Consider the following 21,057-nt stretch of genomic DNA (forward strand, 5'->3'; position numbering starts at 1 on the left):
TGCCTGTCCCGCTGAGTTACTATCTTGTGTCTATCTTCGGTGTAAACCAGCATCGGCTGTTCTTTCCTACACATTATACCCTTTATCCTGTATCTGTACATGGTGGATGGCGTGATTGTAATCATAAATGTCTTTTCGCTGACTGAAGAGCACGCAACAAAAAAACTTTTTACTATAACTTGGTACATGTGACAATAATAAACTAAACTAAACTGATAAATTTCCCCTCAGCGATTTCAAGTTGGCCTTTCGGCTGATTAAGTAAAATTCTTTGCAAGTAAAATTCCCCTGCAGTAAAAGTGGTGCCAGTCTCCGTTCCGGTTTCCACCACTTCACAAACAATACTTTATTCAAGGTAATTTTTTTAAAGAGGTAGAACAAAATATTTTGTATATTTTATTGTTATATGTACAAGTAAATAATTATAAATTAAAATGAAGTAGGTGAAGCTGCAGCTTCAGAATGACCCAGCATTACTGGGTAGATCCAGACAACGGTCACAAAGGTGTTCCAGAGTGATGTCAGGTTTCCCTGCACAGACCAGTAGGTAACATTGTTGAAATACTTCCGTCTCAAACTGTCCACCCCACGAAAATGATGGAAATCCAATCTGATGTTCTAAACCGTGCCAAACTGAAGATGTATTTATGTTCTTTCTTTTGAAGCTCTCGCAGAATTTGCTGAATATATTCAGGAAAGAATTGAATTAGTTTAGTTTAGTTTAAAGATATAGCATGGAAATAGGCTGTCTTAGTCCACGCCGACCATCGATCACCTGTACTCCAGTTCTATGTTACCCCACTTTTGCCTCCTATACACTAGGGGCAATTCACAGAAGCCGATTAACCTACAAACCTGCATGTCTTTGGAATGTGGGAGGAAACCAGAGGACCCGGAGAAAACCCATGCAGTCACATGGAGAATGTACAAACTCCGTACAGACAGCACACATGGTCAGGATTGAATCTGGTCTCCGGCGCTGCAGGTAGCACCGATCCACTACTGCGCCATTGTGCCACCATTAAAAAATTGTGGAAATCCTATTCGATGGTCAAAACTGTGGAAAATTGAGGATGTATCTGTGTACTTACTTTTAAAGCTCTTGTAGAATTTGCTGAAAATGTTCAGGAAATAATTGAATTACTTTTATTTAGAAAAAAATATCAAAGATTTAACATCCTTCTTTGGTTCAGTTGGGCGTTTATCATTAAAATATTTTGTGTCTAATATTTGGTCCCATTGGAAATGAGTTTGGCATTATGTATAGTGGATCGATGATCTGATAAAGACATCTTAGGTCAACAGCAGAAAATAATTACTGCTCCTTTTTCATCACGGTGTGAATGATGAATGCACTTAAAATTGCATTGAAATGCTCATGGATGTCTGGCCGTGATGCATGACTAATTCTTACGAAAAATAACAAGTCCATCTTTTTACGAGAATGTTGCCAGGACTCGAGGGTCTGAGCTTCAGGGAGGGTTTTGCAAAGTGTACAGAAATAGACTACTGAGTTTGCATGCAAGAGGTGCCATATTTTGGCACCATTTTCGAAGTCCAGTCCATGATCTAGTTCTTATGAGCGGTGCCCGAACCAGGCAGCCTTCCAGCCAACACCTTCAAGCTGGAAAGGGTACAGAGAAGATTTACAAGGATGTTGCCAGGACTAGAGGGTCTGAGCTGCAGGGAGAGGTTGAGCAGGCTGGGACTCTGTTCCTTGGAGCGCAAGAAGATGAGGGGTGATCTAATAGAGGTGTATAATATTATGGGAGGAATAGACTGGGTGGACGCACAGAGTCGCTTGCCCAGAGCAGGGGAATTGAGAACCAGAGGACATAGGTTTAAGATGGAGGAATCTGAGGGGTAACTTTTTCACACAAAGGGTGGTGGGTTATATGGAACCAGTTGCCAGAGGAGTTGTTGAGGCAGGCACTATTGCAATGTTTAAGAAGCATTTAGACAGGTACATGGATAGGATAGATCTAAAGGTATATTGGCCAAACACAGGCAGGAGGGACTAGTGTAGATCGGACAGGTTGATCGGTATGGGCAAGTTGGGTTGAATGGCCTGTTTTCACGCTCTATGACCCAATGACTCTAAGCTGGTTGAACAACAGCATGCGGAACTGGAAAGTACTGAAAATGACCCAGCTACACCCACGGCTAATTGTCGATAGCTGACGCTCACCACGAATTTGGACATTATCGAGCAAGTAAAATTGGTTCTAATTTATGAAATAAAGCAGATCATTTATTGAATAAAAGAAAAGTTCAATAAGAAGCGAGCATTAGGCTATTCAACACAAAATGAACCAACAAGTGAGTCTGAAAGAAATACTATCTTCATGAAGCCAAAAGAATTAAAATAGATTTGTATATGCGATGTTTTATATAACTAGGACTATTTACAGACAAAGACTATATATTCTGTTTCAACATCAAATCTGCAACAGACTGTAGTAGATCTCAGAATTGAAGAAAGTAAAACACTCACAGTAGTATTTCTAACCACATGTCCACGATTGAAACTCGATCTGAAGTGGGAAACTCCTCAAATGGATGGGTTGAGGTCATATCATCTTGAGTGGGACGGGACAGAGTCTGGGAGGTAAGAATATGTGCATTTGGGTTGAATTTTGCTTTGTTTTCTTCGGCACGATGCGCCAGCTGTCTCTGTACACTGCTGAAAATTAAAGGCCTGTCGTGGTGCCTCCACAATAAGCAGCCTTGGATCACATTGGTATAAAGCGGATGCAAAGAGATTGGTTGCTCTGCATTACTCCGTCAGTATACACCAGTACAATGTGCCATACTCAGGGGCAAGTGCAAAGGTTGAAGTGTGGCAGGGGGGGGGGGTGGGGTTGGGTAGGAATGAGCCCAAAACTTTAAAACAAATTGTACGATGTGAAGTTCTGGGTGTGTATGCAGACCTTCACTCGACACCAGCTGGAATGCATGGAATGTATGAGAACACAAGGAACTGCAGATGCTGGAATCTTGAGCAAAACACAAAGTACTGGAAGATCTCAGCAGTCAGGCAGCATCTGTGAAGTGAATGAACAGACAACGTTTTGGGTCAGGACCCTTCTTCGGTCTGAAGAAGGGTCCCGACCCATAACGTCGTCTCTCCATTCCCTCCACAGCTGCTGCCTGACCCACTGAGTTCTTCCGATCATTTTGTGTTTCGCCTATAACGCAGGCGTGGGAACTCTCTAAAATTCTGCAGATTTAATATCTTGCACCCTCACTTTAATATCCTTGATCTCCTCGATTGCTGTGTTGCTCCAAGCACGTGACCTACCATGATCACTTCTTTGCGATGGACTTCTGACTATCAGGACTAAATGGCTCTGGCCTTAAGACTCTTGCATTCAGGAGGAGCATAAGACTCTCACTTATGAATCTATGTTGAGTTCAAACTCACAGCTTGTATCAGGAGTAGTGTTTAGTTTAGTTTAGAGATACAGTGTGGAAACAGGTTCTTTGGCCCACCAAGTCCATGCTGAACAACGATCACCCGTACACAAGTTCTATCCTATGCACTAGGGACAATTTACAGAAACCAATCAACCTACAAACCTGCACGTCTTTGGATTGTGGGTAGAAACCTGAGCACCCGGAGAAAACCCACTTGGTCACACCAGGGAGAACGTCCAGACCCTACACAGACAGGACCTGTAGTCAGGATCCAACCCGGGTCTCTGGCGGTGTGAGGCAGCAACACTACCCTTGCGCCACTGTTCCGCCCCGCTGTGACAGATATATTTACTAATGAAGATGCGAGCCACACAAGAGAGAGATATCTCACTTATTGCAACTAAAGAAGAATTGAAGACTATTAGTTGAGCAAAGACTGCAGGGATCCTGGGGTTCCTTTGACATTAAGCTCAGCCAAGTACACTCACTTTTTCACTGTGCCTACGAAGGCCAGATTAAAAGAAACTTACGCTTTCCCACAGACTTAATCACCGCTGACCCTCTTCATTTGTTTGTGAAATGTCAGGGATTTATTCTGAGTTCGAAAAGCACCGTTATTATATTGTCCCCTCCATTCTGCAGTTAACACAGCAGTGAAGAAGATAAAGTGCTGCAGTCTGTTTGACACTGGATAAGGGATGAATCACTGGGCTCCTGCCGTGCACAGTTCTCAGCCTTATTTATCATCCTAAAGCTGAAATCAGCAATTACACTCCCCCAATGAATATATCCCAGGCAGGATATTTCTGAGAAGAGAGGAATCAAACATTGCACAGCAAAGAATGAAAGAATTTAAAACCATGGAAATGCCACAAATTCACTCACATATTTAACTGCTTGCCTTTGGCTAATTATAAGTCCCAAATCATATTTGAATTAATATTATTTGCTTACGTCACCAGCAGTGACTGTAGTTTGTCTGCATAAATCAGACATTGAAAAATTCACAGGAGGAACAGAGAGATTCCAACATAAAGGATTGGGAGCATGGCTACAATAGAGGGGGGTGGGGAGCTCATTGAAACGTACCAAATATTGAAAGGGCTGGATCGAATAGATGTGGAGAGGATGTTTCCACTATTGAGAGAGTCGAGGCCAGAGGTCAGTCTCAGAATTGATGGACGTTCCTTTAGGGGGGAGATAAGGAGGATTTCTTCAGTCAGAGGGTGGCGAATCGGTGGAATTCATTGCCACAGAAGGTTTTGGAGGCCAAGTCAATGGATATTTTTAAGGCGGAGATAGATAGATTATTGATTAATAGGGGTGTCAGGGTTTATGGGAAGAAGACAGGAGAATAGGGTGAGGAAGGAGTGATAGATCAGCCATGATTGAATGGCGGAGTAGACTTGATGGGCCGAATGGCCTAACTCTGCTCCTATCACATGACCTCATGACCTACAATGGAACGGATTCACTACAGAGTGATCCTATAATCTCGGACATGGGGGAGTCTTGGAAGGTGCTAGGACTAAAGATCAGAAATCTCCCTAGGAAGTGATTCATGTGATCAGCTTTATAATGGCAGGTTGTTTGGCAAGGTGTAGAAACAAAGAACTGCGGATGCTAGTTAATGCACAAAAGGGCACAAAGTGCTGGAGTAACTCAGTAGGTCCGGCAGCATCCCTGGAGAACATGGATAGGTGATAGGTGACGTCTTGACCCGAAGTGTCACCTATCCATGTTCTCTGGAGATGCGACCTGACCTGTTGAGTTACTCCAGCATTTGTGTCCTTTTGTTTGGCAAGTTATCTCTCTAAGGAAAGGAGAAACTCCACATATAACCAATTGTAGGATATCTCCTTAAATTATCCAACTCTGTTGTCAACTTCCTTGCTAAAAAGTGTCCTTTCAAAACGTATTCTAAAGATCATATTTTGTGTGTTAAGACAACATCTCAGGAGAAAAGGAATAGGTGACGTTTTGGGTCGAGACCCATCTCCAGGTCTGACCCGCTGAGTTGCTTCGGCTTTTTGTGTCTATCTTTGGTTTAAACCAACATCTGCAGTTCCTTCCTACACATTTTATTTTGTATGTCAGAGCTGCATTTGAAATAATTTCCAGTGGTCAACTTCCGGGATAGATAAGCATAGTTATCCAACAATGGACTTGCACTAGACGGGAGCACAGCTGCATTCCTTTAGCGTGAGGTCAGATACTTTGGCACGATGGTGGAATTGCCTCTTGCGGAGGTGGAATCACACGAGTATTATGAAATACCAATCAGATTCATCAACTGATTTAATACTCTGAAAATAATACTGAGAAGCCTCGCCATACTTTGGTCTAACACTGAAATGAATAAAAATGGAAAAAGTTCCTTTTGCAAAATACTTCAAATTTGCTATTGATTGGAGGAGTGCAGGCCATGTGTCGGCAGCAGGAATTAAAGTTAATTTGGCATCATGTTCAGCACAGGCATCGTGGACCAAAGGGTCTGTTCCTGCGTTGCACTGTCTTATGTTCTACGTCTAAAATCTGTGTGATTCTTGATTATCTCCTTTGAAGGGTATTGTTTCTAGTTCTGTCCTGTCCCAAAAAAGCAAATATACAAACACTTAGTTCCTCCTACTTTGAAACCGTTCAGAGATTATTTGTTTGAGCTAAGAATTGCATCAAATACAGATGTTGAAGGGATACACTTTCTAAAGCTGTTAAAGTAAAAAAGTTACACAGCTAAGATCAGAGCACGTTTCTACAACAGTCATGTGGACCAGCAGGGTTAAGGTGTTGGCACCAGGTCCAATCTCTGGTGGCTTCTCACTGCGGAAGGGCCTTCAGGATAGCGTTCACCTCCTCAGCTACCGACGTCAGCGCAAACTCAAACTGCTCCTGTGGGAAATAAACCCAACACAGTTAGAATAGATTGCTATCTTATTTACTTGCAACAGTAGCGCGGCGGTAGAGTTGCTGCCTTACAGTGCCAGAGACAAAGGGTGCTGTCAGTATGGAATTTGCACGTTCTCCCTGTGACCATGTGGGTTTTCACCGGGTGCTCCGGTTTACTCCCACACTCCAAAGACGTACAAGTTTGCAGGGTTAATTGGGTTTGGTTAAAATTGTAAATAGTGCTAGTGTGATCACTGTCGGTGCGGACTCAGTGGGCCAAAGGGCCTATTTCCACGCTGTGTCTCTCTAAAATCCAAAGTAAAGTAAACAGGAGTAGCATTTAGGAAACCATTTCCCTTATACATTATTCTTATTGTACATGCGAAAAGAAGTTGGGAGGTCATGTCACATTTATATAAGACATTGGTAAGGCCACAACTAGAGCATTGTGCTCAGTTTTTGGTCAGCATGTTATAGCAAATATGTTGTCAAACTTGAAAGGATGTAGAAAAGATTTACCAGAAGTGTTGACATGGCTCGAGGGGTGAAGCTACAGGGAGATGTTGAGCAGGCTAGGGCTTTATTCCTTGGAGCTCAGGAGGATGAGAGGTGATCTTATACAGTTGTATTAAAAACATGATTCGATTGGGTAAGTGCATTGAGTTTTTTTGCCCAGTGTAGGGGAATCGAGAACCAGAGGACATAGATTTAAGGTGAAGGAGGAAAGATTTAATGGGAACCTGAGGGATAACTTTTCACACAAAGGGTGGTGGGTGTACGGAACAAGCTGCTGGAGGAGATCATTGAGGCAGGTACTATTGCAATGTTTAAGAAACATTTAGACAGGTACCTGGATAGCGCAGGTTTGGAGGGATAGGGGCCAAAAGCAGGTAGATGGGATTAGTGTAGATGGGGCATGGTTGTCAGCGTGGGCAAGTTGGGCCGAAGGGACTGTTTCCACGCTGTATGACTCTATGACTCTTTATGACTTTATGACATTGCATAATACAGCGAAATAGCATTAATTTCCGCTCTCCCTAAAGTCTGGCATGCCATTTCAGGGCCACTTATGTGGACAGCTCGATTGTAATCATGTATAGTCTTTTTGGAAATTTGATAACTTGCAACATAAAAGCTTCTCACTGTACCGTGACAATAAACTGGAAAAAAAACTTTGCTTTTATTTATGTTTGCCCAAACCAGTTAAGGACCACAGAATTCTTTAAAGGACTTGAGCAGCTCAGATGTGTTCTTTATGATAATCAAATAGTTTTTGTCATCTTTTCAATTCTAAAACTTCATATTGTGTAGATTGGTTTAAAGCCATTTTTGGATTCCAATTCATGTTTCTGGATTATCAGTCCAATATTGTATTCCCAACATTTTGACAAGTGTTCTTTGGATTTTCTACTACAGACTTATTAATAGTTCCACAGAGACCGATGCTGTTGACATTTGTTATGCTTCCAGTTTTTACACTTAGAGCTCAAACCCTCCAGACCCGGTAACATCTTCTTAGATCTTTTTTGTGCACACTTTAATGACATCCTTCCAAAAGGTAATTAAGGAAGGGCAAACATTGTTAGTGATGCTTTGTTTCTGAAAAAAAACCCTCAAGTCTGGGACATGGATAGGAAAGGTTTAGAGGGATACGGGCCAAATGTGGGCAGGTGGGACTAGAGTGGATGGGGCATTTTGGTCGGCTTAGGCAGGTTGGGCCGAAGGGCCTGTTTCTCTGCTGTATGATTCTATGATTCTATAATTCAGACCGGCCACTCATTGTCATAGACAGAGTCATAGAGTCACACAGTGTGGAAACTTACCCTTCGGCCCTACGCCGACCAACATGCCTCATCTAAACTAGTCCTACCTGCCCGCACTTGGCCCATAACCCTCTAAACCTTCTAAATCTTATCCATGTACCTGTCTAAATGTCTAAATGTTATGATTGTACCCACTTCAACTACCTCCCCCGGCAGCTCATTCCATACACCCACCACACTTTGTGTAAAAAAGTAACCCCTCAGGTTTCTATTAAATCTTTCCCCCCTCACCTTAAACCTATGTCCTCTGGTTCTCAATTCCCCTACTCTGGGTAAAAGACTCAGTGCATTTACCTGATCTATTCACAGTGTATTATACTGGTGACTATAAAGAGTGACTGGTGGAAATGGCAAGATGCTTGAATACAACCCAGTCATCACTGTAATAACATCTCTGCAGACTGTGGGAATTGGGGCTGATTTCCCACCTATTCAAACTTACCCCAACTAATTTGAGTTATGGGGATGACTTGTTTTCCCTTACACTGTATGTGATTTTATTTCAAACACTTGAAATAAAGTCAAACAGCGTAGAGATGGGATGTGCTCTCGGTAGGAAGGAAGTCAATTTTTAGAGAGAAAAGTTAGTTTAGAGATACAGCGTGGAAACAGGCCCTTTCGGCCCATGGGGTTCGCGCCAACCAGCAATCCCCGCACATTAACACTATCCTATACCCACTAGGAACAATTTTCACATTTGTCAAGCCAATTAACCTGCAAACCTGTACGTCTTTGGAGTGTGGGAGGAAACCGAAGATCTCGGAGAAAACCCACGCAGGTCACGGGGAGAACGTACAAACTCCTTACAGACAGCGCCCGTAGTCGGGATCTAACCCGGGTCTCCGGCGCTGCATTCGCTGTAAGGCAGCAACTCTACCGCTGCGCCACCGTGCTGCTCTTCTTTAAAGTTCCAATAAAGGCTAATCTACTCTGCCTCTTCTCCACTCTCCATGGACCCACTGTGCATATCGAATGCATCTCATTTCCCATTTCCCCTTTGATAGAACCTGCGATAATGTTCTAATCAGTTGACTTGCTGCTGAAACATTACCAAAACAGCGTTTTGCTATTAAATGTAAAGAAGCTTATTCTTTAAATAAAATACGCCCCTTTGACAGAGCTAATCTAGTCAATGGTCATAAGTGGGGTAGATAGTAAATTATGCTGGTACCAACTCTCTACTTCTACGTTAGTTTAGTTTAGAGATACTGCACAGAAACAGGCCTTTTGGCCCACCGAGTTCACGCTGACCAGCGATCCTACGCACTAACACTATCCTACACACACTGGGGCAATTTACAAATTTTTCAGAGGCCAATTAACCTACAAACCTGTACGCCTTTGGAGCGTGGGAGGAAACGAGAGCACCCGGTGAAAACCCACGCAGTCACTGGGAGAACGTGCAAACTCCATTCAACAGCACCCGTAGTCGGGATTGAACCTGGGATTCTGGCACTGTAAGACAGCAACTCTACCGCTGCACCCACTGTGCTGCCCTTGTTTTTTTTTTTTAACAGGACTCACCATAATTGACATTTCAAACCTGACTTGCAATCCACAGATACAAATGAGTTCCAGGCCCTTTTAAGTCTTTTTTTGTATTCAGAGATGTGAATGCATGGTTTGTTTAGATCCAACAAAAAACAAACCCAGAGCTCTCCCCAGAGAACCTCCTGCTGGTCTGTAATTAGATATTTATAATTCACCACGCGTCTGAATAAATAAATTAGAGCGTGCAAGGAGGCATCTTGTTGCCTAGCAGCAGTTTGGAGCAAGCTTCCATCCGCCGTGATTAGGATTCTTCTACCCTGGTACATGACTCAGTGCAGCAACTTGATTCGGTCTTTTTGGATACCCAAGAGATAGTGAGGGGTAAGCTTATATCAAACCTCCTGTCTCAAAAGACACTATGACATTGAGCAAATGTTATCATTCATTCAGTATGAATAAAAGACTAAGATTTCATCTCCAACCCCCCTTTACTTTTAGTGTAGGGATACAGTGCAGAAACAAGCCATTCGGCCCATCGAATCTGCGCCGACCAGCGATCCCCATGCACGAACACTATTCTACACACGAGGGACAATTTACAATTTTTACCGAAGCTAATTAACCTACAAACCTGTACGTCTTTGAGGAAATCAGAGCACCCAGAGAAAAGGCAGGCGATCACGGGTGAATGTACGAACTCCATACAGACAGCAGCTGTGGTCAGGATCGAACCCGGGTCTCTGGCGCTGTCAGGCAGTAACTCTACCGCTGCACCACTGAAGCGCTCTCTTTCTAATACTCACTCATTTGCTATACAATTTCCAACTTTATTCTTTAATCATAGATCATTTAATACCTGGCTGGTTTGTGACACTAACACCTGTTCTCTTTTTTCCGTTAATACCTTCAGTAGGCAAAAAAAAAAGGGATACGGGGATGTGAACAGTGGAACTAGTAGGATGGCTTGGGTGGGGGAGGAGGGGAGGGAGGGAGGGAATGCAGGTGTTGCTTGAAATGAGAGAAATCAACATTCCGCTATGCTGACTAACCTGCTGGGTAACTGCAGCACTTTGTATCTACCTATTGAGTATAATCTCGTCTCATGAATTAACTCTTCCAGTCACTCGAAATTCAATTTAGCTTACCTTAGTCTGTACCATCATGGGTCTCTGATCTCGCAGATGTTCCAGTGTGGCAGCTATATCAATCTCCTTTGCACCTGTAACAAGCCAGAAATTGAAGTGATTTCAAAGTGTGCCATCATATCTGTAAACCCGTGAACCTCCATTGGTTCACAGGTTTTCTGAGCAGAATTAGGCCAATCGGCCCATCATGTCTACTCTGTCATTCAATCACGACTCATCTATCTTTCCCTCTCAACCCCATTCTCCTGCCTTATCCCCATAACCCCTGACACCCTTAATAGAGTTCACTCTGCTCCATCTAAATGCCATCCGCACCACACAACTCACACTCAAACTTAAGATTTGTTTTCTCACTTAAAAGCAAGGCAGAGGAGAATAACTTGGCGCCATGTTCAGCACAGATGTTGTGGGCTGAATGGCCTGTTTCTGTGCTGTACTGCTCTATGTTCTATACGTACGTTTAAAAACATTTAAAGTCACTGACCAATTATTCGTGTCGAATAGCATTATCATTAGGATTTCAGTAATTGGCTCTGAAACAGTTGCATCATGTCCTTTCAGATAGATCAGAGTTCCAGAACCAGAGATCACAACCTCTATATATGGAGCATGTTATTTAGACCCAAGATAAAGATACATTTCTTCACCCAAAGAGTGATGAACCTACGGAATTCTTCAGCACGGAAGGTAGTTGAGGCCAAGACATTAAATATATTCAAGAAAGAGGTGGATGGACTTCTTAATATTAATGGGCTGATGGGTTATGGGGAGAAGATGGGAACAGAGCACTGAGGTGGGAAGATCAGCTATGATCATGTAGAATGGAGGAAGAAGCCCAAAGAATCACAGTGCCAATTCGTGCTCCTATTTTCAATGCTTCTTCCCAGGAATGGGCAGCAAATGCCAATTTTGCTGGCAAAGTTAACTTTAGAGAATGATTTTAGATGTTCAAAATCCTGCCTAATCAAACAGTTGACCAACTTTCAAATGTACAGCATTTGAAATATTGATTATTGATTGTTTGTCTTCTATATCATCTATATTTGGATGTGTAGGTACAAGGCATGATGGGTAAGTTTGCAAGGCACACTAACACAGGTAGTATTCTGGACAATGAAGATGGTTATCAAGGTGTGCAGTTGGATCTTGATCAGCTGGGTAAATGGGCTGAGGAGTGGCCAATGGCATTTAATTCATATAGGTGTGAGGTGTTACATTTTGGGAAGTCAAAACCCTATGCAGGATTTTCATTGTGAATGGTAGGGCTCTGTGGAGTATTGTAGAGCAGAAGGACCTGGGAGCACAAGTATAATAGTTTCCTGAAAATGGCATCGCAGATAGCTGGTGTGGTGAAGAAAGGGTTTGGCACGTTATCGTGTAGAAGTTGGAAGTTTAAGGTGAGAGAGGACTGGTTTAATAGGAACCTGATGGGCAACCAGAATGGTGGGTATATGGAACCCAGAGGAAGTAGTTGTGGCAGGTAAAATAACAACATTTAAAGGATATTTGGACAGGTACATGGATAGGAAAAGTTTAGAGAAATATGGGTCAAACCTAGGTAACTGGGACTAGTTTAGATGAGTCATTTTGGTCGACATAGCTAATTTGGGCCAAAGGGGCTGTTTCTGCGCAGTCTGATTTTATGATTCAATTTGTCACAGGTAGTGGGAGCATTTTGGAGTGGTGATTTAGTACATTGATCCTATTGTGTGCATTTCTTTTCTTTCCCCCTTTTCAATGCATTGGTGCCAATGGCCTGACAATACTGGATTGGCAAAGAGAAATTACAGAGGGAACTCAGCAGATCGAACAGCATGTGTGGAGAGAAAGGAATCCAAATTTGAGGAAGGATATTCTTGCTATTGAGGGCGTGCAGCGTAGGTTTACTAGGTTAATTCCCGGAATGGCGGGACTATCATATGTTGAAAGACTGGAGCGACTAGGCTTGTATACACTGGAATTTAGAAGGATGAGAGGAGATCTTATCGAAACGTATAAGATTATTAAGGGGTCGGACACGTTAGAGGCAGGAAACATGTTCCCAATGTTGGGGGAGTCCAGGACAAGGGGCCACAGTTTAAGAATAAGGGGTAGGCCATTTAGAACTGAGATGAGGAAAAACTTTTTCAGTCAGAGTTGTGAATCTGTGGAATTCTCTGCTTTAGAAGGCAGTGGAGGCCAATTCTCTGAATTCATTCAAGAGAGAGCTAGATAGAGCTCTTAAGGATAGCGGAGTCAGGGGGTATGGGGAGAAGGCAGGAACGGGGTACTGATTGAGAATGATCAGCGATGATCACATTGAATAGCGGTGCTGGCTCGAAGGGCCGAATGGCCTCCTCCTGCACCTATTGTCTATTGTCTATTGAATCATGGATGTTTTGGGCCGAGACCCTGATCAGGACCACAGGGTGAGCACTGGACCATGGAAAAGTAGCACGTGCAGAGAAGTTGGCTTGACCTGAAACAGCGATTGTCCAGTGCTTTGAAGGGGGCAAGTTTTCAGTGGAAAACCAAGTAGAAAGTTAGGAACCGTAACAAATAGACGATTGCGCTGAGTCCTTAATGCATAGTCCATTATCGTGGCTCTGTAAACTGCATCTCATCTATCACAAGAAACACTAATTTAGCAGTTCAACACCTTTACATAAGCAGTGATCGATCAATAATTATCAGTGTTACAGTAATCACCTTGTCAAATCCCTAAAGCTTCCTTCCCAACTCTTGTCCTTTCACCTTTCCATTCTAATCGTGGCCAAAATCACTTATTAATGAAAGCCAGAATGAGAACAACTCACCCAACATTTACCTAATTACTGATAATAAATCTAGCGGCCACTTCTTCTGTCATTTTCTTTTGTTTTTTTAAAAAAAGGGCCGCATTTTACATAAATATTCATTAAAAACACACTTCCTGCAAGGGCAGCATGTGTTCTGCAGGATGTGCAAATTCCTGGCATTGTGCAGTTAATTGCCCTTGTGTTGTTCTTGCTCAGTTTAAAATGGCCCGAATTTACTGTGACAGTAAAGAGGGTGTTAAGATTCCAAGGCCGCACACCCTTTGAAAGAGATTCAGCCATGTGACTTGAATTGATGCACACGCATTAATGGCTTCAGGGTCATTATGCAAAGACAAAAGTGTGCCACTGACAACTGGGTTGAGCATTGAACAAATTACACTCTTGTTTGTCAATGTGGCAGTTGCCGCAGTTACTCCAGCGCTGACTGTTTGCTCTGCGAGGAGCTGGATTTGTGACAGAAGAGGTCACACTCACCTGCTTCTGGGGCAATCAGCAGCCTCTCTGGCACACTGAAAGTCACTAAGTGCTGGAGTGACTCAGCAAGCCAGGTAGCATCTCTGGAGAGCACGAATGGGTGGCGGTTCCTGAGCACCTCTCCAATACGTTGTGTGGTTGAACATACGACAGCACAGCACAGGAACGGGCTCCTCGGCCCCTAATCATCATTCCGAACATGATGCCGTCATCTGCCTGTACGTGATCCATAATCCCTCTATTCCCTGCATTTCAATCTGTCTATCTAAAAGTGTAAGAAGGCACTGCTGATGCTGGTTTAAACGCCCTCTTTAATGCCACTCTGGTATCTGCCTCCATCACCACCCCAGGCAATGCGTTCCAGGCCCCCAACACTCTCTGTGTGTAAAAACCTGCCCCACACATCTCCATTAAACTTTCCCCCTCTCAACTTTTAGCCATGCCTTCTGCTGTTGTACACTTCCACCCTGGGAGAAAGGTTATGACTGTCTTAAAGGCTAAGAATTCTCCAGGGCATAGCTTTGAGGTGACAGTGACAAAGTTTAAAGCATCTGTACGGAGCAAGTGTTTTTATATCGAGGGAGGTGAGCACCTGGAACGCATTGCCGGGGGTTGTAGTGGAGGCAGATGTAATAGTGACATTTAAGGGACATTTGGATAGACATATGAATATGCCAGGGAATGGAGGGATATGGATTATGTGCAGGCAGACAAGACTTGGTCTTGGCATCATGTTCTGCATGGACATTGTGTGCCGTATTGTTTTGTGCTCTAACTCCGGGACCTCACCTGCATAAGACACTTCTCCACTAACAGCATTCGTCAAGAGGCCTTTTTGACTTTAGAGATTTTAGAGATACAGCGCAGAAACAGGCCCTTTGGCCCACCGAATCTATGCTAACCAACGATCCCCATACACGAGCACTCTCCTACACACAAGGGACAATTTACAATGTTATCGAGGCCAATTAACCTACAAACCTGCATGTCTTTGAAGTATGGGAAGAAACTGGAGCGCCCAGAGAAAATCTATGCGGTTACAGGGAGATCGTACAGACTCCGTACTGACAGCATCCGCAGTCAGGATGGAACCCAGGTCTCTGGCAGTAACTCTACCGCTGTGCCGATGGAACTATACAGGTAGAAGCTGGGTATTGGATGTGAAGAATTGTAACATACAGTTGCAGGAAGAGATGGCAGGGAGTGGCCAAAGTTTTGTTTTGGAGTCTTGCAGTTCCTTTTTAGCAGACAAAAAGGTGCCGGTACTTTATCAATTAAAAATCAAGCTGGATTTAGCAAAAATGTTTTAACTGCCCCAACGTTGGGGACATTTTAACTAATAATATAACTGAAATAGATCTAAATCAATAAATGTTCGAACCCATTCATTTCCGCTATCCATTAGCTGAGCATTATTATTAAACATACATGTCACATTAGAGGTGTCAGTATGACATACCAATACATATCACCACCTACAAAAAATGCACTGGAACTTTAGAACTTAGAATAGTACATCACAAGAACAGGCCATTTGACCCACAATCTCTGTGCCCAAGTCAAGACCATTGCTTATCTATCTGTATATGATCCATATCTTTCCATCCCCTGTATATCAATACGCCTATCCAAAAGCCTCCTACCTGCCATTATCGTATCTACCTCAGCCACCAACCCTGGCAGAGTGTTCCAGGAACTCACCTTGAAAATGAACTCACCATGAAACCTTTGTGTAAAAATGTTGCCTCTTTTCACCACATCTCCTTTAAACTTTGTCCCCCTCACCTTTAAGCCACCCTCTAGTATTTGATTTTTCCATCCTGAGAAATAGGTTCTGACTGTCTACCCCATCTCTGCCTCTCATAATTTTCTATACTTCCACCAGGTCTCCCAAAAAAATCATGTCTGTCTAACCTCTCCCTGTAGGCAATACCCCCTAGTCCAGGCAACATTCTGGTAAACATCCTCGGCATCCTTTCCTAAGCCTCCACATCCTTCCAGTATTGGGCCGACCAGAATTGAACACATTATTCCAAGTGTGGCCTAACCAAAGTCCTATAAAGCTACAGTCCTGTAAAAGCCTTGTGTAGAGTCTATAGTTAATGTGGCTTTCTGTGGCAGCTTGCCATCAAGGGTTAGGGGTATGGTAGCATAGTAGTTGAGTATTCAAGCCAGAGACCTGTGGAGATGGAGTCAATCAATACATTGAAGGCTGAGATGGATTTTCAGAATTTAGGGGAATCAAAGGTTATTGAGGATCAGTCATGATCTCGTCTGAAGAAGGGTCTCAGTTGAAAATGTCGCCTGTCCATTCCCACCACAGATATTGCCTGATCCGCTGAGTTCCTCCAGAACTTTGTGTTTTGATAAAGATCCTAGGATCTGCAGTTCCTTGCGTCTCCAGTTGTTAAGTTGGTGCGCTGGTACCCAGAGGCATGGATCATTGATCTCACCATGATAGTTTGAATTTCAGCATGGTAACTGGACAGCATCAATTGAAGTCATTAAAAGTAATCTGGAATAGGCCCGCATCAGTTGCTGTCAACATGATATTGTATAGAACATAAAGTGCTGGAGTAACTCAACAGGTCAGGCTGTATTTGTGTAGGACATGGAGAGGCAACATTTCGGGTGGGGACTCTTCTTAGGTCTGAAGAAGGGTCCCAACCTGAAATGTCGCCTATTTATGTCCTCTATAGATGCTGTCTGACCAGCTGAGTTACTCCATCGCATTCTGTCCTACAAAAGATTCCTGCATCTGCAGTTCCTTGCATCTCCTGCAAACATGATATTACTGGGTTGCTATGAAAATGCAACTGGTCCTTGAGGGGTTCAACCACTCTTACATGTAACTCATGACCCAATAATATGCTTCACTCTCAGCTGCCCTTACAACTCTCCAATTTCAGGGCCGTGAAATGCCAGTGATCTCCACAATTCCTGAAAAAGTGAATAAGACGTTCATCTGGCAGAGAATCGATGACAAACCATCTGGCAGATCCTGATATTGGAGATACAACATGGAAAGAGGTCCTATGGCCCACTGAGCTCGCGTCGACCAGCGATCACCCATACACTAGTTCTACCCTACACACCAGGGACAATTTACAGAAGCCAATTAATCTAAATACCTGCACGTCTTTGGAATGTGGGAGGAAACTGGAGTGGCCAGAGAAATCCCACGTGGTGACAGGGAGAACGTGCGGTATAGACATGCAGACAAGCACACGTAGTCAGGGTCATACCCAGTCTCTGACGCTGTCAGGCAGCAACTGTACCGCTGCGCCACTGTGCTGCCCTTATCTGTGCAGACATTATCTGACTCAGTAACACTGCTTCTCGGTGTTTGTGCCTGTCGTTGAAGAGACTGAAATTGCAACACACTAGTTGGGGTTGGGCAGCATCAAACCTGTAGCTCCTCCGGTATTTCTTCAGGTGAGCAGGCTCAAACATTGGACCTGAACTCCAGTAACCATTGCAGACTACTCTGCTCTGTATTGGGGTCTGGCCTACCGCGCCCTCGTGGTGGACCGTGTGATGCTACCCCAGGGTACTAAGGTGGACAGGTGAGGAGAGGGTCGTCAGTTCCCAGGGCAACCCACATGCCCAAGGGAAGGCGATGGGCTGGAGGGCCGCGGCAGCCTGCGGCTCGCCTGGAACAGGCACCGCTCGTAATACCTAGAGCATGGACTGGACTTTGGAAATGGCGCCAAAACATGGCGTCTCTTGCATGCGGGATCAATAGACTACAATTTGCAAATCGAGGATGTTAGGTAATACTCGACTGGACTCTTTGTACGAAAAGAATTTCACTGTGTGTTTGCACTTCCCACATGTGGCAATAAAAGCACCCTCGCACCAATGTGACTCAACAGCAACTCATCCAAGTATTAAACCGTGCAGCACTTCTATTTTCTGCACCAGTTATTATTATATTCTTCCCTGGAGAGACCTGTCAATTTAAGGCATATGAGCTGGAGGAACTCATATGGCCAATCGATGAGATCGTGGCTGATCCTCAATAGCCTTTGATTCCACTAAATTCTAAATAAATCTATCTCAGCAGTCCAAGTACTGAATGACATTTTTTCAAGCTTGAAAGGGTGCAGACATTTTCAAGGATGTTGCCAGGACTCAAGGTCATGAGCTACAGGGAGAGGTTGTGCAGGCGAGGACTCTATTCCTTGGAGCGCAGGTGATCTTAGTACAAGATCATGAGGGGAATAGATAGGGCAAATGTTTTTACCCAGAGTAGGGGAATCAAGAACCAGAGGACATAGGTTTAAGGTGAGGGGGAAAAGATTCAATTGGAAACTTTTTTACACAAAGGGTGGAACGAGCTGCTGGAAGAGGTAGTTGAAGCAGGTACTATAACAGTATTTAGAAATCACTGGACAGTTACGTGAATAGTAAAGTTTCCAAGGGATATGGGCCAAGCTCAGACTAGCTCAGATGGGGCTTCTTGGTCTGCATGAACGAGTTAGGCCAAAGGGCTTGTTTCTGTGTAGCATGACCTGAAGAACTCAATGGGACAAGCAGCATCTAAGGTAGCAAAAAGGGGTAGGCCATTTAGAACGGAGATGAGGAAAAACTTTTTCACTCAGAGAGTTGTAAAACTGTGGAATTCTCTGCCTCAGAAGGCAGTGGAGGCCAATTCTCTGGATGCTTTCAAGAGAGAGTTAGATAGAGCTCTTAATGATAGCGGAGTCAGGGGGTATGGGGAGAGGGCAGGAACGGGGCACTGATTGTGAATGATCAGCCATGATCACATTGAATGACGGTGCTGGCTCGAAGCACCGAATGGCCTACTCCTGCACCTATTGTCTATTGTCTAAAGGTGTACGTCAACGTTGTGGGTGGAGATCATGTCTCTGCAAATGATGTTTGACCCGCTGAATTCTTTTGTTCCCGAATTTGTTCCAGATTCCAACATCTACAATCTCTTTTGTTGCCATCAATGTAGCTGTGGCTCAGTTGAAATCACTCTCTGCCTCAACTCTAAACGTTATGGGCTCATGCCCCACTGCAGGAACAAACATCATTATCTCCACCAAATAATCCAGTGCAGTTTAGTTTTGTTTACAGATACAGCATGGAAACAGGCCTTTCGGCCCACCGAGTCCATGCCGACCAGAGATCACCCCGCACACTGGTTCTATCCTACAAACTAGGCAGAATTTACAGGAGCTCAGTAACCTACAGACCTTCACATCTTTGGATTGTGGGAGGAAACCGAAGCACCCGGAGAAAACCCACAAGGTCACAGGATCATAGCCAGGATCAAACCTGGGTCTCTGGTGCTGTGAGGCAGCAACTCTACCGCTGCACCACTGTGCAGCCCTAAGGTATGATGTACTAGTCGAGGAACCATCTTTTAAATGAGATGTTAAATCTTACCTCACCTCATGGAGGACATTTCAAGGGGTGTTATACATACAATGCTGCCCTAATCGTTCAATGCCAAACAAACCTCCCGGAAAACAAATGGTCCGGCCATTATTATATCCTATTTCTAGGAGTTAGCCTCATTTTACGTGAAAAATTGGACCATGCATTTTTCTTACAACATTGCACTTCAAAAACTATTTAATTGGCTGTAAAGCATTGGGATGAATGATCTCAGGTCTGGATATATATTCAGGGATTTTATATATTTACCAAGGGTTTCCTGTTCACTAATTGGTGTTTACGTCAATTCCAAACAGATTGAGAGCCTTCAACCGTGAATTGTTCTCTTTTAATCAACGTTAGTAAAAATAAAGTAAATATTAGAAAAATATAATGAGTTGGGCAAAGTTTAAAGTTCTACCATCGGGCAAACGATACAAGGCCTTCTACGCCCGCACCTCCAGACTAAGGAACAGCTTCATCCCCAGGGCCATAGCTGCTATGAACCGGTCCTGCTGAGCCGGATGGTCACATCGCACAGTGAACCAGCACAGATCTACTTGCACTTTATTCTGTTTTAAAACTGTTACAATTTGTTTCATTGCGTTGTTTAAATTAATACTGACTAGCTAATTAATTTATTGCATCGTATGGGAGTCGCATTCCCAATCTCGTTGTACCCCTGTACAATGACAATAAAGATATATTGTATTGTATTGTATGTTTTTTTACAGAAAGGGTGGCGAATGCTTGGAACGTTCTGCTGGGGATGGTGGCTGAGGTAGATACGTTAGTAGCATTTAAAGACTTTTGGATAGGCACATGGATATGAAGGGAATAGAGAGATATGGGTTAGGCGCATGTAGATAAGTGATGGTCTTGGCATAATGCCTGGCACAGACATTGTGGGCCGAAGGGCCTGTTCCCGTGTCACACGGTTCTGACTGCTGTCCAATATAATCACTCCACTCTTTTAAATCTCCATTCCATTTTGAAATCTGTCAGTCTTTCTAGCTGTACTAACGATATTTGAATGGATAGGTGGATGGGAATGGTTTGGAGGCATGCAGACAAAATATTGGGAAATGGGACCAGCTCAGTGGAGTAGGCAATTTGGCTGGCATGGACGAGTTGGTCGAAGAGCATGTTTCTGTGCTTTATATCTCTAGGACTCCGGGCAGCACAGTGGCACAGCTGCTGCCTCACAGCGACGGAGACCCGGGTTTGATCCTGACCTCGGGTGCTGTCTGTGTAGTGTTTGCACGTTCTCCCTGTGACCACATGGGTTCCCTCCCACATCCAAAAGACGTGGGCTTGCAGGTTAATTGGGGCCCATCTGTAAACCTCCCCTCTTGTGTAGGGAGTAGATGAGAAAGTGGGACGAAATAGAACGTGTGAACGGATGGTCAATGGTGGACGCAGACTCGGTGGGCCAAGGGGCCAGTTTCCATGCGGCATCTCTAAACTAAACTAAACTCTATGACAGTGTCCTGGTTTAATCATTACTGAGCCTGCATAAAAATGTATCCACTGACAGTCACGACTGGGTTTGCTTCAACTGCCTGTTTGCAGGGAGCAGAACAATTTGCTGCCTTTAACAGTGAACGCCTGACAGGATGGCACTGCCGAGCATCT

At 43.9% G+C, this 21,057-nt stretch overlaps 1 protein-coding gene across 1 annotated transcript in view; it reads right to left on the reverse strand.

Moving 5' to 3' along the window:
* Window positions 1-383: 383 nt before the first annotated feature.
* ptprn2 (protein tyrosine phosphatase receptor type N2) overlaps window positions 384-21,057 on the reverse strand; it is a 669,963-nt gene continuing 649,289 nt past the window's right edge. Inside the window, exons 22-23 of the mRNA XM_078424921.1 lie at window positions 10,763-10,836; window positions 384-6,306 (exon numbers count right to left, since the gene is read on the reverse strand). Of these exons, the coding sequence (XP_078281047.1) occupies window positions 6,235-6,306; window positions 10,763-10,836 (146 nt within the window). The 3' untranslated portion in view covers window positions 384-6,234. The remainder of the gene's footprint in view (window positions 6,307-10,762; window positions 10,837-21,057) is intronic.

Source organism: Rhinoraja longicauda, chromosome 2 (genome assembly GCF_053455715.1).
Source record: "Rhinoraja longicauda isolate Sanriku21f chromosome 2, sRhiLon1.1, whole genome shotgun sequence".
In the NCBI taxonomy this organism is placed as follows: domain Eukaryota; kingdom Metazoa; phylum Chordata; class Chondrichthyes; order Rajiformes; family Arhynchobatidae; genus Rhinoraja; species Rhinoraja longicauda.